Source organism: Cavia porcellus, unplaced genomic scaffold (genome assembly GCF_034190915.1).
Source record: "Cavia porcellus strain 051 isolate PalLab524CR breed Dunkin Hartley unplaced genomic scaffold, mCavPor4.1 scaffold_24, whole genome shotgun sequence".
Classification (NCBI taxonomy): domain Eukaryota; kingdom Metazoa; phylum Chordata; class Mammalia; order Rodentia; family Caviidae; genus Cavia; species Cavia porcellus.
The window spans coordinates 26,098,553-26,115,378 of NW_026947507.1; the positions used below are offsets into that span (position 1 = coordinate 26,098,553).

At 36.2% G+C, this 16,826-nt stretch overlaps 1 protein-coding gene across 2 annotated transcripts in view; it reads left to right on the top strand.

Moving 5' to 3' along the window:
- The first annotated feature begins 350 nt into the window (after window positions 1-350).
- Window positions 351-16,826, top strand: part of Cbr4 (carbonyl reductase 4) — a 114,917-nt gene continuing 98,441 nt past the window's right edge. For both annotated transcript variants that reach the window (XM_063234782.1, XM_003469136.5), the window contains exons 1-4: window positions 351-682; window positions 3,114-3,234; window positions 4,322-4,458; window positions 7,115-7,249. In XM_063234782.1, the coding sequence (XP_063090852.1) occupies window positions 541-682; window positions 3,114-3,234; window positions 4,322-4,458; window positions 7,115-7,249 (535 nt within the window). In that variant the 5' untranslated portion in view covers window positions 351-540. The remainder of the gene's footprint in view (window positions 683-3,113; window positions 3,235-4,321; window positions 4,459-7,114; window positions 7,250-16,826) is intronic.

Genomic DNA, 16,826 nt, shown 5'->3' on the forward strand with positions numbered 1-16,826 from the left:
AGCACCACTGAAGATGAATGGTAATGCTTAATACAGTACATTCTGGGTGCTAACTACGATGATCAATATGCGTCGCCAGGCAAAGTCCAGCATTTTGACAACTCTGTTATCTCTCAGCAATGAGAAGACTGGTCATTTGTGTGTAATCCCTCAGGGAGGTCAAGTATGTCTCCCACTGAGCAGTGCCCACCCCTCTTGCTCGCCTGAGTAACGACTACAGCCCTAGCTAGCAGCAAAGCCTCCTCAGACCAGTGGCTGCAGGAATAACCTTTAGCAGGGTCGCCGCTAGGGAGAGCCCGTACGTTTTGACGTCGCGCGCTGATGACGCAATCTTGCGCGGTGACGTTGGCGCGGGGACGTCCACGCTCCGCGGCCTCTCGGAGTGCTGGAGTCTGGCGGCTGCAGGAAGGTTGTCCTGTACTGTTTCTGTAGTGCTCTGACTGTCTGTCTGGAGCCACAGTTGTTTAAAAGCCTAGGCTACTTGAGAAGGGCTTGCCATTCCAAGCTCTGTTTACTGTGACTACGACTGTCGGGTCCAAGATGAACAAAGTTTGTGCTATTTTCGGGGGCTCCCGGGGTATTGGCAGGGCAGTAGCGCAATTGATGGCACAGAAAGGCTACCGATTGGCGATCATCGCCAGAAACCTGGAAGTGGCCAGAGCCGCCGCCGGTGAGCTCGGCGGTAGGTACCGAAGGGAGGTGTCCAGCGCGGTAGCTGCAGCCCCGACTGCTGGATTTCCTCAAGTGTGAAAGGAGAGGGTCTCACCTGCACTACACGGGGCTTAGCTCACCGTCCGCCTCGTGAGGTGAACCTCTGCACCCCTAAGCCCCGCACCTCAGCGCAGCAGCAGCAACCAAGGGATGGGTACTTGGGATTTTATTGTGAGCCGCCCCCACCCCAGTAACGACCGACCTTCCTGCGGCTAGTGCTAACTCTGAGGAGCTGCTTTGCTTTGGCATCTGGTAGTCGATATCCACTCCCAGAGTTAACTTTTTATGTAGGGTAAGGGCAGATTCCGGGCGTCCGGCTACAGGGCTGCATGCAGAGGCTTTGGGCGGGAAAGGTAGGCGTGGCAGGTACAAGGGCTCTGCAGTTTTGCTGGGCACAGTTCTGTCCCTGTGTGAACACAGTAGTTTGGAAGAGAACCTTTTTTGAGTAACAGATAGTTCAGAGATATATTTAGTTTGCTTTATTATATCCATTAAGCACTTTAATAATAACTTTTAATAATTAGTTTTGAAGAATTTTATAAATTCAAATTTGGCTAGCCAAATCTTACTGCATTTAAACTTAGGTTTTTTTTTTTTTTTTCTGTCTGCTTATTGATAATGGGTTTGTTTTGCAAATTTAAGATTCCCTTGATGGTAAGGGGAAATAAAACGTTTGAAATGTATTAAGATGATGGTATTTGTTTAATTAATAGAATGGAAAAAAACACCAGTCCCTTAACTATCAAGGACACAAAAAGTCACTTAACTATCCAGGAGACAAAAATAGAGGCCTGAGATTGTGTCTTGTGGAGGTTACTTTTAGAATTACATCCTTGGTTGCGTTGGTATCAGTTTAGTCTCGCTTCTGTAGCTGGGAAAATCCTGGGCTCTGTAAAAGAATTAAGTTTGAGAATTTGAGCGAATGTTTCATGCAGCCATATTTATTGCCATTCTGATAGGAGCGGGAAATGACCTCCTTCCTGGGTTACCCCCAAGCCCAGGTGTGCTGGCCAGCTTAAAACCATTTTTTAAAAAACCATTGGTTGAGTTTTAAAAGGCAGATCCAGATGAAAACTAAGCATGAGACATTTTATTCTTTGAATCTTGAACATTTGATTCTTTGAATCTTGTGTTGTCTGAGTGGTAGATTTTCATTAGCCAAGCGATTTCCCACTGACATAGTTTCCAAAAGTTTATGGGTATGATGTAAGTGTAAACATATTTGGCACATTCAGGCAGGAAATGGTTGTTTAACTTTTTAAGAAATATTCTACATTTCAGAATAGATGTAGCAATAATTTGACTTTTTGAAGGTGTAAGAGAAATATGCATTCAGTAGAAATGATACACGGAATTTTAATTTAGATCTTTTCCCAAGCTTGTGATCTGTGGTATGATGAGAAGCTGGACGGTGGCAGCAAGCCCAGCTCCCAGCTGGGGATGCAGTCCGGAGAATAAACCATTGACGATGTGTAGTTCACTGTTGGCTAAGCTACCTATTTGGTAGGGAAGGTGTGTTAAGTGCATTTACCGCCTCCAATATTTTCACCATTCAATGGGTTTATCTAGACATGACTATCATAAATTGTGGATCATAGGCATTAAAATGTTATTAAAATAGTACTTTGTCTTCTTTGAAATACAATTTATATTTAGACTTTTTAGAAAAGCAGACTTTTTGAGAGATAATAGTTGCTTTTATTAAAAAGTTACAGTGCAATCAATGGTACAGTTAAGCTTTAATAAAAAATAACTCCTGTGTTGTCTCATCTCTCCTAATGTCTTGAATAACAGTCACTAATAGTATTTGATCAGTTGTGTATTTGTAATGCATAAAAAAGAATAAGAAGAGAAAGAAGCTTGGGGTTCATCCAAAGAAACCAATCCAACTTAAAAGAATTAGACATCAATTTCAAAAAAGAAATACAAAACTCAAAAGACTATTGAATTGGGTAGGATGGGTTCAGTATTAAAGCTATAAATATTAATCTTACAAAGCATTATCCGCTTGTGTCATGCTGCTATACCTGACCAAAGCTTTATTTCTTTATTTTCAAATTTTAAAAAGAGTTGAGGACTTAAGTTGCCCAGACAAGCCTTGAAATTCTGAGCTCAAGTGATCCTACTGTCTTGGCCTTTTGAGTAGCTGGGACTGCAGGCCTTCATCAGTGTAACCAACAGAAGCCCCAAAAGCCTAAAAATTAACTTTCTGTGATACTACTTTACTGCTTATTTTGCATTTATCCCCATCCCAGCTTCATTAGACAAATCCGTAAGAACAGGAGCCTAATGGCATTTATAGATTAAGCACAAGTGTGCCACATTTTGCCAAATGTGTATTGAGAAAATTCAAAATTCAAGTTATAATTTATACCTAATTCTAATTTAACTTTGTTTTGTAGAAAATCATTTGGCTTTTAGCTGTGACGTTGCAAAAGAACATGATGTTCAAAACACATTTGAAGAAATGGAAAAACATTTAGGCCAAATAAATTTCTTAGTAAATGCAGCTGGTATTAGCAGGTTGGTTACAGATTTACGTAAATTTCTAATGTCTTTTTAAAACACTTTTTCCTTAATGGACCTTTGCTTAGTATAAGTTAATATATTGTCTTATTTTTATTTGGAAGAAAAGGGATGCATTTTAAAACTTTGTAGAACTGTGTGTGGTGGCACAGTCTGAAATTGCAGCTACTTGGGAAGCTGAAGCACAAGAATTGAAAGCCTGAGCAACTTAAATACTGTCTCACAATTTGAAAAAGACTGAGGATGTAGCTCAGTTTTAGAACACTTGTCTAGCATATGCCAGACCGTGGGTTCAATCCCTAGTACTACAAATAAGAAAATAAACAAAAGCTTTGCCAATTCATGTATTCTTTTATATACTGAGATAAGTGTCCAGTTTGGTTAGTTGTAACATTGTAATCATCACCCGTTGAGCTATGTAGAACATTTTTAGCACTCCAGATGAGCTTAAATTTGTTACCAAACATGTGACAGTGTATGAACTTGATACTAATGGAGTCATAGGGTAGGTAATCTATTGTTTTTTTTTTGTTTGTTTGTTTGTTTTTGTCTTTTTGAAACAAGAGTTTTACCACACAGTTCATGCTGACCTTGAACTCACTTTGTAGCCCAGGCTGGCCTTGAACTCACAGCAGCTGTCTTCCTGTCACAGCCTCCCAAGTGCTGAGATTATAGGCATGTGCCACCACATCTGGGCCTTTTTTAAAAAAATGAGTTTAGAAGGAAATATTTAGAATAACATACTAATTTTGTACTGAACAATACTTAGTAGTTATTCAAGCCATACAAAATATTTTGGCTTTATAGATACTACTTTTCACAGTTAGGAATATTTGCTACCGACAGTGATGGGAAGTAGGAAATGCCTTTGAAGTATATTCTTTCTGGCTCGTCAGTTTTTTTTTTTTTTTTTAGGGACTTTCAAGCCAAGTTCTACATAGACATTTCTAGGAATTCTAGGTCAGACATAAAACACTTCTTATACGTTGCTTTCATTTGAAACATTACATAAGTCTTGTATGTCTTCACCTTATAGGGATCTTGTTTATCTTGTTCCTAATTTACATGCTGTGTCTTTTTGTAGGGATAGTCTTTTAGTAAGAACAAAAACTGAAGATATGGTGTCCCAGCTTCATACTAACCTCTTGGGTTCTATGCTGACATGTAAAGCTGCCATGAAGACTATGATTCAACAGCAGGGAGGGTCTATTGTTAATGTTGGTAAGTTCATTGTTACGGATTTATAATTATCTCAGTCTAGCATAAAAGTATTTAACCTACTACTTTGAAACTTCACTCCTGAAACTTAGATGAATTTATCTTTGTATTATCTGTGGAAAAAGGTTTAATTAATCAGTGAATAGAAGAGGAAATCTCTAATTCACATCCCTGTAGGGGTTAGGCAGATGTTACTTGGGTACCTCTACCAACTAGTAGAAAAATGACAGTAGAAGCCAAATGACAAGAAACATCATGCATGGTTCAGTGACCAGAGGCCACAGGGATTGGTGAAAGCCATCACTACTCAGATCTGGTAGATAATTGCTGTGCTTGAATGTGGTCCATTTTTGTCAGATTTGATTTTTCAACCGAAATTGGGCATCCAAATTTTTATGTGAAACCTAATTTTTAAAGTATGGACAAAGAGTTAAAGTATAGACACTGGGGCTAAATAATAGTAGTTGAGTAGGTCACTAATCTAGACAGAAGCTTAAATGAAGTTAAAATTTTTTGGTAGTTTTAGAATAGATGTAAGTAACCTCTAGTCTTCAGCTCTTCTGAAACACAGGGAAGATAAACTATGAAATATATGCCTATAGAACTTACAGTGCAAAATGAATTAAATTTTAGTTCAGTTTTGTAATTTGAAAATAGTAGCATACCGTCTGCTTTTTCACTTTTAAGTAGTAACACCTTAAAAGGCCATGAAAGGAGGGTGCTGCTCCAGCAAGTAAATGGCACTCTGTAGGGCTGCTTTCTCCAAGGAATTAGTGAATGAGTAGACCTTTGTCTTCTGACACAATTAGGTAATTACTTTGGGTTCTTTAAGGCACACAGACCTGTATGCATCACTTGATAATGTGGAATACCTTCATTTAACTTTAATATATGCCCCTTTTTAGGTATATTTCAGAATCTGAAGTCCTTCAGTTGTGTGCAGCACTTCTTTTTATTAGAAAAAGTATACTTTTAGAATGAATTAAGAGACTCTTACTATAGAAAGAGCTACTGTATTTCTGAAGTTAGCACTTTTTCAGTAGAGGTGTGATAGTGTGTGGCAGGAGTCAACGCTATTAAAGTCTCCTCTTTGGCCTTTCTGCCACACCTGTTACTCTGTCTCTTTCTCTTCTATCTCTGTCCCCTTCCCTTTCTCCTTCCCTGCCTCTCCTTTCCATCCTTCTTTCCCTTCCCTTTTTTTCCTTCTTTCATTTTTTTTGGTCTCTGTATTTCTCTTTCTCCTGTATATCCCTTTCTCTGTCCATCTCTATTTTCTTGGTCTGTATATTTTCTTCGTGTGCTTCACAGTTCTCTTCCTGTGTTATTAACTGGCTTACGGTATAAAGCTATGTGCCATGTAATGTTTTAGTCAGTGAGGGACCACATAATTATATATGGTTACATGACTATAAATTATAATGGAGGGGAATAATTTCTATTGCTTAGTAGTTTTACTGTATCTTTTCTATCTTTAGATACACAAATACTGCTTTACAATTGCTTATAGTATTCAATACAGTAATATGCTGTTCAAGTTTATAGTCTCAGAGGAATAGGCTATATATCTATTTTACCAACTGTAAAGTCAATTGTGTGTCCGTGTACATCCCTGGAAGTCATAATACATAACTGTGTAATATATGTAACTACTTTAATGCGGGAGTTATTGATTATAATAGGAAAAGTGGAATGTTTTCTTTTTCAAAAGTAAAATTGCTTTTAAAATTTCATGAGGTTCTTATTTAATTTTTATATCATAAGGTCCATGGTGCAGAAAATTACTTTTCTACTTCTGTTTGCTAGCATTTATTTGCATATAGTTGATATTTGAATTAGAAAATATTCTTACATAGTCATTAAATGAGGTCGCTTAATCTTTGTAGGCAATGGAAGTTACATCTCTAAAAGTAACACAATTACATTTTTCAAAAAGTTTATAGTTAAAGTTTCACCAATTTGGATTGATAATAGTTCGAATTTAGTGAGATTTATCTTCAAATGAATTGTTCTTGTTGATAGAAGTATTTCCTTATGTATTTGGCTATATAATCATAATATTAATCAGCCTTTATTGACTTTTTCTGGCTTTGCTTCTGAATTCCTTTATATGCCGTGGAATTTTCATTATATCTGACTTTCTCAGGGCTTGGAATGGATCCCTTTCACTTAAGAGATCAGTTTGAAAGCCTCCTGTCTAGTCCTTGTAGTTCTGTATCCCCTTCTTTCCTATCCTATTTTTGGTATTTATTTGGCATAGACTTGGACTTCTTAAGTCTCACTACTCAAATGACAATGGTTGGACCATATTACTAAGTTTTTGTTGGATCATTGAACATAACTTTGCAGTCTCACTGTTTGAATGTCTACTTTGTATGCTTTAATTTTGTAACTTAAACAACTATTTCTAAGATGACAATATGTAATCTATTAACTAGTGATTTCTTACTGTTTTTTTTTTTTTGAAATTCTGTATTACTTGTACCTTTTACTGTTTTGTTTTTTTTCTCTTTAAATAAAAAAAATGACAATGGTTGGAGTTGCTAATTTTAGCACAGGATAAGATGAAATGGCTTGTACCTTTTTTGTGTATTATAAATCATCTGTATATTCAAATAACCATTACTTGGTTTGGATTTATTTAATTTCTTTTTTCTTCTAGGCAGTATCATTGGTTTAAAAGGCAATTCTGGGCAGTCTGTGTACAGTGCCAGTAAAGGAGGATTGGTTGGATTTTCCCGTGCACTGGCTAAAGAGGTAGCAAGAAAGAAAATTAGGGTGAATGTAGTTGCACCAGGTCAGTTAAAATTTTTTATTAAAATAACTTCATTGATTATGATTTTTGTTTTATATAGAAAGAAGCTATTCATTTGCCGAGTAGTTGGTATCTCTAATTGATATCTGGGTAGACTGGTTCTAAAATGATTGTGAAAAGAATTAATTAATGAACTGGTGACTAGAAAAAAATTCCTTGTGTACCATTTTTATGTAAAATCTTTATTTTTAAATTTTGCACTAATTATGGAACAACTAAAAGAAGATCTTAGAGATCGTATATTCAGCCATTTTTATACTTTAGAAAATCGAGACCTAGGATTCTGAGTGATTTACCTAAAGTTATACAGCTAGGTTATGAGGAGCATACAAATAATGCTCCCCCAAAATTTTCTTTTTAGTTATTACCACATTTTCATCTTTTTATCCTTTTTGCTACTGGGGTCTGTCTAATCTATCTGGAGATTTCCAGTTTTGTAACTTTTACCTTTATAGTACTTTGCCAAGTTACTAGTCAGTAAAATGGTTTGTATTGTTGAGGATAATAATAAAAAGGTGCTGAGATTCAAATCTGTGCTATCACTCATTAGCTGGTGTGCAAGAAATCTGCTGGGTATTTACTTGACTTTTGAATGAAATGAATGTTTTTGTGTATCTGTCAGTTAGCCATGCAGTGTCTGTCTTATTGTAGTAGGTGCTTAAGAACTAACCACCTATGGTATGTAAAGAAAAGACAATTTTGGCTCATTAGTTGTTTGAAAGAAAGAATGAGCTGCCATCACCTTCCCTTTCAGATCATTGATGGCTCCACCTCGGGCCTTTGGTGTTTTATTTGGCACTACTGTCAAGCTAGCAGGTATCAGGGATTTATTTTTATTTTTTTGAGACAAGATCTTGCTTTGTGGTTCAGGATGCCCTTGACATCCCTTGTGTAGTCCACGTTGGCCTCAAACTCATGATCCTCCTGCCTCCTCTCCAGTGTTCTGGGATTTCAGGCATGCACCAACATGCCTGGCTGCTATCAGGAATTTATTGAAACATCCTGTTAACCCTTTTGCTCTATAATGTACTCGTCCCAACTCATCATTTAGGTAGAGACTAATTAAATTCAAACATTTCAACTCCATGAATATTTGATAACTATGATGAATGACTACAGTTTAAGTGCACTTACTTTTGGAAAAAGAAAGCAAAATATCCAAAGGCTGCATTGTCATTATCTTGGCATTGCTTTTTACGGGGATGTGTTTTGTATAATCCAATTGATTTTATTTGCTTACATTAACCATCTATGGGGTAATTACTTGTAGTTTGGAACTGTATGTGTTTGCTTCTCTTTTAAGGATTGGAGTAGTATGGGTAAAGAAGAATTAATTAGTTCATGATAACTTAAAAACTGAATAGGATGATACAAGTGTTCCTAAGAACACATACAGCGAACTTTGTGGAGTGTGTTCTTATGTGCGGGGACTGTTAGGTGCTGAAGTTACAAAATGAACGTAATGAAATGAGCTGTTTCTGCTACAAGGAGCTAGCCATGGTGGGAAGACAGGCATAAATAAATAATTACAATGTCATGTGACGAATGTAAAGCAAAAATAGATGATACTGTCGAAAAGCTGGGGAAGAAATGTTTAGTTTTGTCAAGAATGAATTAGTTGTCAAAGCAATGGACTAAATAGTGAGAATCCAGGTTGTATACAAAGGAGAAATTTTAAAAGTACTAATGGGAGTGTGGCATAGCACAGGGATATCTTACTTTCCAGTATAATTTATACCGTCAATTAAAACCTGTTGTTAAAAATGTGGCACTTTAGTAGAGCTATCTTTATGATACGATACTGAATATGCTTTGTTGGCCAGAAGCAAAGTAGAAATTGATATAGTAGAATTAAATAAATGCTATGGACTTTCTATTTTAGATAGTAATTTCAACCAGATTTTGTACCACATGTGTTAACAGTTGACAAGAATTTAATAATCATTTCTTTTTGTTGTTGTTGTTACTTTTCTTGATCACCTTCAAATGGTGGTTCTGATCAGAAGAAAAATAATTAAAAAGCAAATTATAACATGAAAACCAAGGAATAAGAAACTCAACTAGGCTATCATTCACTGCCTGGTATTGTTGATTGTTTTTAAAGAGCAATAGTTTTTAGGCTTAAATATTACTTTAAATATAAAATAAACAGATAAATCTTATTGATTGAAAATATTAATATGGGAATCAGAATATTTGATAAATTAAAACTTCCATGGATATATTACCTTAAACATATATGTATTTTAAGTAGTTAATATGTATGTATTTTACAAACTTCAGAATACAAAAAGACATAGAATGAATAATGAACCTTCTCTAGATATCCAGGTTCTTTCTTTAAAATCAGCTAATTTCATCTGTATTTCATATGTAAACCTTAAGGTGTGTGTGTATGAAAACATAAATAGTATTATACTATGTAATATTCTGTACCTTTCATTATTCATAGAACAATATATCTTGGAGATGAATCCATCTTACTCCAAGTAGAATTAATTTTTTAAAATAACAGCTTTATGGAAATATTCACATGTACCATTAAAAATCTATGTGGATTAGTGTAGTCACAGAATTCTTCAGTTTTACCATCATAAATTTTAGAACATTTTCAGTAATCCCAGAGAACCTCCCTTACTCATCCCTGCCCATTTCTCTCTGCTTTGCCTAGCTTTGGGCAAGTGCTAAACCACTTCATCTCTAAATTTTTCTATTCTCACATTTCATATAAATGGAAAAAGAAATACTTGATATTTTGTGAATACTATATCATTTTTAATAGATTAATTAAGACAATAATTTCTGTTTTAAATTAGGTATACCCTGGTGAGGGTTGTTTTGGGGGCATGCCTTATTTAATCTATTGTCTCTGGATAGTTGTGTCTCATTGTTTTCTCTTACAGCTCCTGATACCATGACAATACTTGCACACAGTTTATTTTGCACATTTGCAAGTGTTTGAATATAATCCTGGGATGGAACTGCTGAGGTTCAAAAGGAGTATTCACTTTTCTTTTTTTGTAGTACTAGGAATTGAACACAAGGAACACTTGAGGGTAGCAGTATATAAGTGAACTTTCCTCAATGCTGGGACAAAATACCCTCAAAGTAAAGGTAGAGTGGTTGCCTAGCATGCACAAGGCCCTGAGTGCAATCCCCAGTACCACCAAACAAACAAACAAAAACAACAACAACAAAACTTCAAGGTGGAGAGGTTTAATTGACTTACTATTTCAGAGGATTTCAGTCCATGTCTGGTTGGCTCCAAGATAGAAGTAGCATGATGGAAGAGCATGGAAGAGTGAAACTATTCAGCTGTGGTGGGCATGGGTTGAGAAGCAAGGAATTGAGGGAAAGAACACCCCCTTCCAAGTCAGGCCCTAGGAGACCCACCTCAACCAGGCCCTATCTCCTAGTAGCACATTCAACCATGAGCTCGTCAACGGCTTAAACCACTGATGAATGCAATTTACCTTCCCAGAGCCCCACCTCTAAATACATGAGACTGTAAGGGAATATTTTAAGTCTTAACATTAAGCTACATTCCTGCTCCTACCCCTTTGCTTTTAAATTTAGACATAGGGTCTTGCCCATATTGGTCTTAAACTTGAGATCCACCTGCCTCGGTCTCCTGAAAAGTTGGATTACAAGTGTATGCCACCACACCTGATGGTATGTTCATGCCAATTTTTGACACATAGTGAAGCATTGAGTTTATTTCTGTAGGGTACCCTTAAGTGTTTTTGTACTTCGTGCTTTTAAATTGAAGAGCTTTTGTGTTTATGAGTTGGTGAGAATCTTGTTTAAAAGTGTATGCTAAGTTTGACATCCACTTAAAGCATATATTACACTAGGTGCTTGTTGTGGTTTGGATCTGAAGTGTCTCCAAAGTCTCATGCATTCAGAGGTAGGGCTTTTAGAAGGTGATTGGATTGTGGGGTGCTATACTCATCAGTAGATTAATTCATTGATGAGTTCATGGTGAAATGTGCTGTTACGAGGTGGGCCTGGTTGGAGGTGGGTGTGACCTGGAAGGGTGTGTTCTTATCTCCAGCTTCTCCTGTTTCTATCTGCTTTCTGGCTGCCATGGTGTGAGCAGTTTTGCTCCACTGGCCATTCCACCCTGCTGTTTCTGCCTTGGAGCTAGGTGACTGGACTGAGACCAATGAAACCATGAACTAAAATAAACCTCTCCTCCTTTAGGTTGTGAGTATCAAATATTTCATCCCAGGAATGAGAAAGCTGATTCAGTGCTTTTAGTTGCTGTTGTGTATAGTGTTGATTTCTCACACAGCTTCACTCCACAAACATACTACCGAGACACACAGATTTGTTCTGATTAAAATCTTGACAAATAGTGAAGGTCTAGTTTTTGGTAAGAACATTTATTTATTCTTCCTTATAAAGTGTCTAAGATTAAGTTAGTTCTTTCTAGGTCCTGTAAACTTATATGAGAATAGACATCTGAACTAGTAGGTACATTAAATAATGCCACATCACACAACTGATTCTACAGTTTAAGCAGTTTAGTCTGAAAACCTAAAATGCTCTGACATCACAAGTGGAAATATATATATCCAATTTATTTCGATGGTTTGTAGTCAAAACCAAAAGTACTTTATAAAATTCCTTACAGGAAGAGAGAAGGGGAAGTAAGAAGGATTAAGATAGGCCATGTATGGGTATCGAATAACTGCAACAAATGTAAACATTATATGCCATAAATATGAGTTTAGAATAGTAATAACAATAATTTAAAAACTGGGAAAGAGGATTTAGAGGGAGAGGAGTAGGTAGGAAGGAAATTGAAAAAAAGAAATAAGCTGTGTTATGTACATGTACTTACTCCCCAAGAGGAATGTAAACTTCATGTACAAGAAGCATGTACTAATAAAAATAATTTAAAATATAACAGATAGTAGTTGCCTACCCCTCAAAAAAAAAAAAAAAAAACCACATTACTTTCAGGCCATAGGATAAGGTATATATAAAACATAAAAGTATTTCATGTTTAGACCCATCCCCATGATACCTTATATATGCCCCTATTCTAAAATCTGACCAAATCTGGAATTTGAAATAGTTTGGACCTCAAGTATTTTAGATAAGGGACACTCAGCCTGTACCAGTGATAGGCTAAATACTTGGTGTCTTATTTAAAGTATAAAGTCTATTGGATATAAAAATTTGAAAACTGAAATAGTGATCTAGTAATATGGAAATGAGATGTTGCTATTTATTTATAATGTAGGTAGTCAGAAATGGGTAAATGTTTCCTTCAGAGTTTATCAAGTATAAATTCCCACCAGAAAAGAGTGTATACACTTGTTTTTAAGAGAATGATTATCCTTGTTCCTAAGGAGTTCATATTTTTAAGAATTTTGGGGAGTATGTGGCTCAGGGCTAGAGTGCTTGCCTAACATGTACAAGGCTCTAAATTCAATCTCTAATACTGAAAAAAAAAAGTCCTGGGTGGGTTATTACCTGTATGGCACCTAAATAGAAATGTCCCTGTTCTGAATTGGTGAGTGCATGCCGCTTCAGTTATTTATTGATTGATTTAAGGAGCATTAGGTTTGTAACAGTTAGAAGCCTCTGTCCAGGAAAGTAATGTCACAGCATCATTTGTTGGACAGTGGCATCTACTGGCTGTTTCTAATTTTTATAGCATAGCACTAAAATCATTGTAAAAATAATTCCTAATAAAAGGAAGAATGGAACAAAATTCCCTGAACTTTCCAAATAAGATAAAATTAATGTGAGGAAGTTTTTTGGGGTCCGAGAAAGAAAGCACAGACTGAGAAATAATACAAGCACAAAGATAGGCACGTGAGATAGTTAATAACTCTAATAACTTTTCTCAGGGCTGTGATAATTGATATAAAACCCGAAAGACTGTTTATGTGTAGTGCCTTGGTTTGGGAATATAGTTTGTAAATGAGGATCTTGTCATTCATGAGCTCCAGCATTAAATGACATTGACAGCAGATCTCAAAGTAATTTATCATTAGAGACCAGTTTCACATTTTTAAAGTTTCTATGATATATATGTGTTCCTAAAGGTGCAAATAGATTAGAGCAGTAGAACTATTATGTGTAACTATAATTGGTATAACATAATGTTATACTAATTGTCAGAATCCAGAGAACTGTACAAACCAGAAGGAACCAGTATCAGTCAGTGCTTGCTGGAGAATCATTTAATGCAAGACGTACAAATATATAAGAATTTATAAGGTTGGTTTACAGTGACTGCCTGCAGTCAGGCATGGTCTGTCTGCATACAGGGATCCGAAGGATCCAGTCTAAGGCCTGGAGCTCACTGTAGAGTCCAGTGTGAATCTGTATCAGGAGGCTGAAGGATCTGTGCTGGAGGTCAGAAGACAGTGTCCACGGCAAAGGCAAAGACTTGAGCTCCTTCAAAGAAATAGAAGCCAGCAGCCAGCAGCCTTCTTCATTTCTCTTTATGTCATTGTGGTTACAGTCTTCCTAGGGTGGGTCTTCCATGCCTAGAAATATGCTGGGCATTTCTTGTTGACACAGTTAACTGTCACAGAATCCTAATACAAACTCTGGATTTTCCTTAACATACCAATATTACTTTGTCCATTGTAACAGATGTAACACATTGAAGTCAAATGAATGTTGATAAGGAAAAACGGGGATGGCGTTGTAGTAAGGAGATGGATTGGGACTTTCTGCTTTTTCTGCTTATAGTCTTGTAAACCTAAAATTGCACTAAAAATCTGTTAACAAAAGACTGCAGGTAATGATGAGAGAAAGGTTCCTTGATTGAGCATGTTCTTGTCCTCCATATCAAACTGTCAAAGAGGAAGAACACTGCAGTATGTTTTAGTGAATTCATCCCTTCCTTTCAACTTGGCCTCACGCCCACTTTGCTTTTTAGACTTTTATTGCAGAGTCTATAATGTGAAGTTTACTGTCCCAATGTCTGTTGATAGATCTGGGGAGAGGCTGCAGTACGCCTCCACTAATGAAATAACATCCTTATCTTCTATGATTGAGCAGTAGCAGGCTTGTCCTGTGAAGTGGGTGATTAAATATCACAGTCCTAGTTCTTGACTGCTTATAACCAAGTTGGACTCAGAGAACACTGCTGTCTCTTATCAGTCTCACCTAACATGAGCACACACCATATCCATGATTCCCAGAGCCATCGCTTAGGAGAGCTCCGTTTCCTAATCATCAGCTGAAGCTGGGGAATCATGAAGACTATTTAGTGAGCATACTTTTCATCTTTAAATCAAAGAGATGTAGAGATAAAACAAACCTCAAAGATCTATCATTTTTAATCTACTCTGTTCACTTTATGATACAGAACAGGTATATAGTTGTAGATAATGCTCCTCAGATCATAGTTTAATATGTTCTAACTTACTTGTCTTTTTATTAGAAAATACTGCCACCAGAGCCAGTTAAAAGTTAAGTCTGGAATTTCTAATCCAGACTCAGATGGTCTTTATTGCAAACCATTTCTGTAATAGTTCTGTGCGTGTGCATGCATGCATGCATGTGCACGTGCGTGTGTGTGTGTGTGTATGTGTGTGTGTGTATGTAAGTAACTGAGTCTCATTCTGTAGTCTAGGCTAGTTCGTACTCACTATGTAGTCTAGGCTGGCCTTTAATTGAAGATCCGACTGCCCTGTGCTTCCCAGTGCTGGCATTATAAATGTGATTTTTTTTTTTAATAGATTAGAATGAATACTTAAACGGCATGGTGGCACGTGCCTGTAATTTCCAACACTGGGGAAGATGAAGCAGGAGGATTGTGAGTTTGAGGCCAGCGAGGGCTACATAGTGACACCCTATCTCAAAAACTCATTACTAGCCAGACATGTTGGCACATTCCTGTAATCACAGCTGCTTGAGAGGCTGAGACTACAAAAAAGCAAGGTTGAGGCCAGGCTGAACAACTTCACAGACCTTGTCTTCACAAATAAAAAGAGTTGGGGCCATAACCCAATACAAAGGCCCTGGGTTCAATACCCTATTCTGCAAAAACAAGCAAACAAAAAAATGAATCAGTGATTTTTCTTACTGAAAGTTTGTGGAGTTAGTGGGGGAGCATTTTATGCCAGTTTTGTTAGAATTCAAAAAGACCTTAGAATAATGAATAATTGTGTCACGAACTCTTCGAGAAGATAATATACACTTTTAAAATGTTACATTCATAATTTTAATTCACTTAATTTTTGTAATAGATGTGAAGTGAGTTTTCTTCTTAAACTATTCTCTGAGGCCATTCTGAAAATAAGGGTATGCAAAGAAAGAAAACTGTATCAAGAACCCCCCTGATAGAGTTTCCTAGGATGACTGGATTGCCTGGTGGCTATTATGATTCTGTACTGTAAGTTAAGTTTCATTTACAGTTCATTTGGAATTCTGCAGAGGCTGGTTATCATTATCTATGTCAGCTGCTTCTCCTTTTATTCTTGCTTGCTTTCATTGTTCTTAAAGATGAAAGGAAACAAAGGAAATGTTGCTGACTTTTCAAATAAATATAAGATTTTATGGCAGAGGCAGTTTGATTTCACACTATAATCTCAGTGTAACACAGAAATAATACAAAATTAGTTTTGTTATTTCTGGCCTTAATTACAAACCATGTGAAATTAGTACTGTGCATACTTTCAGTAACTTTTTACCTCAACACAAAAATAATATACATCTGTTGTGGGCAGTTTGACAAAAAGCAGGAAAGTACAAAGGAAATAATCATTACCTGTTATTTCAATAGCTAATGATAATCACTGTTAGTATTCTGGTATGTTTTTAGTTATGTACTAGTTTTTGTTTTAATAATATAACTGCATGTTTTTAATATTTCTAAATATACAAATGTTATTTTTCATTTGTTTTAAATATGCTTCTGTGGAGTCATTGTTAAAACTTGCATGTCATTCTACTGTGTGGATACATCATGACCTTATTTAACCAGGTCCTTGTTGAAAGACCTGCTTATTTCCAGTTTTTGTCCTAACAATCTGTTGCTGACATAGGCTCCATGGTAGAATCTATGATTACTTCTTACAGGGCTTAAGAAAATATATAGATATTTATAAGTGAAAAATCTAAAGTAAAGTTAATTAAGTTAAACCATTGTCTTTATCTTTTCATTCATTTGAGAGGAGGTCTTGGTATGTTGCCCAGGATAGCCTCAAGTATGTGATCTTCCTACATAAAGGGGATTATGGGCATATAGGACTGTGCCAAATGCTAATTAATTCTTAATCTTGTAGCTTGTTCACATTTATCATGGTACATTTAAATGATACTTTACATGATAGTATACTTAGGTTGATTTACAGTTTGAATTGTAAATGTTTTAATTCTAACAGAAGCCAGTTTTAAACTTTATTTTTGAGTTTGTACATTGAACTTTCATTTCATGTGCCATGTCTGACACACAAAGTCCATTAATGTTTTGTGACCTTGACTTTAAAACAATGTTTTTCATATTTTTACTTTCACCAAGATTAATATTACAGTTTCTTTTTAAAAACCTGAATGATTCAGTATTATACAAAATATTGGCTAT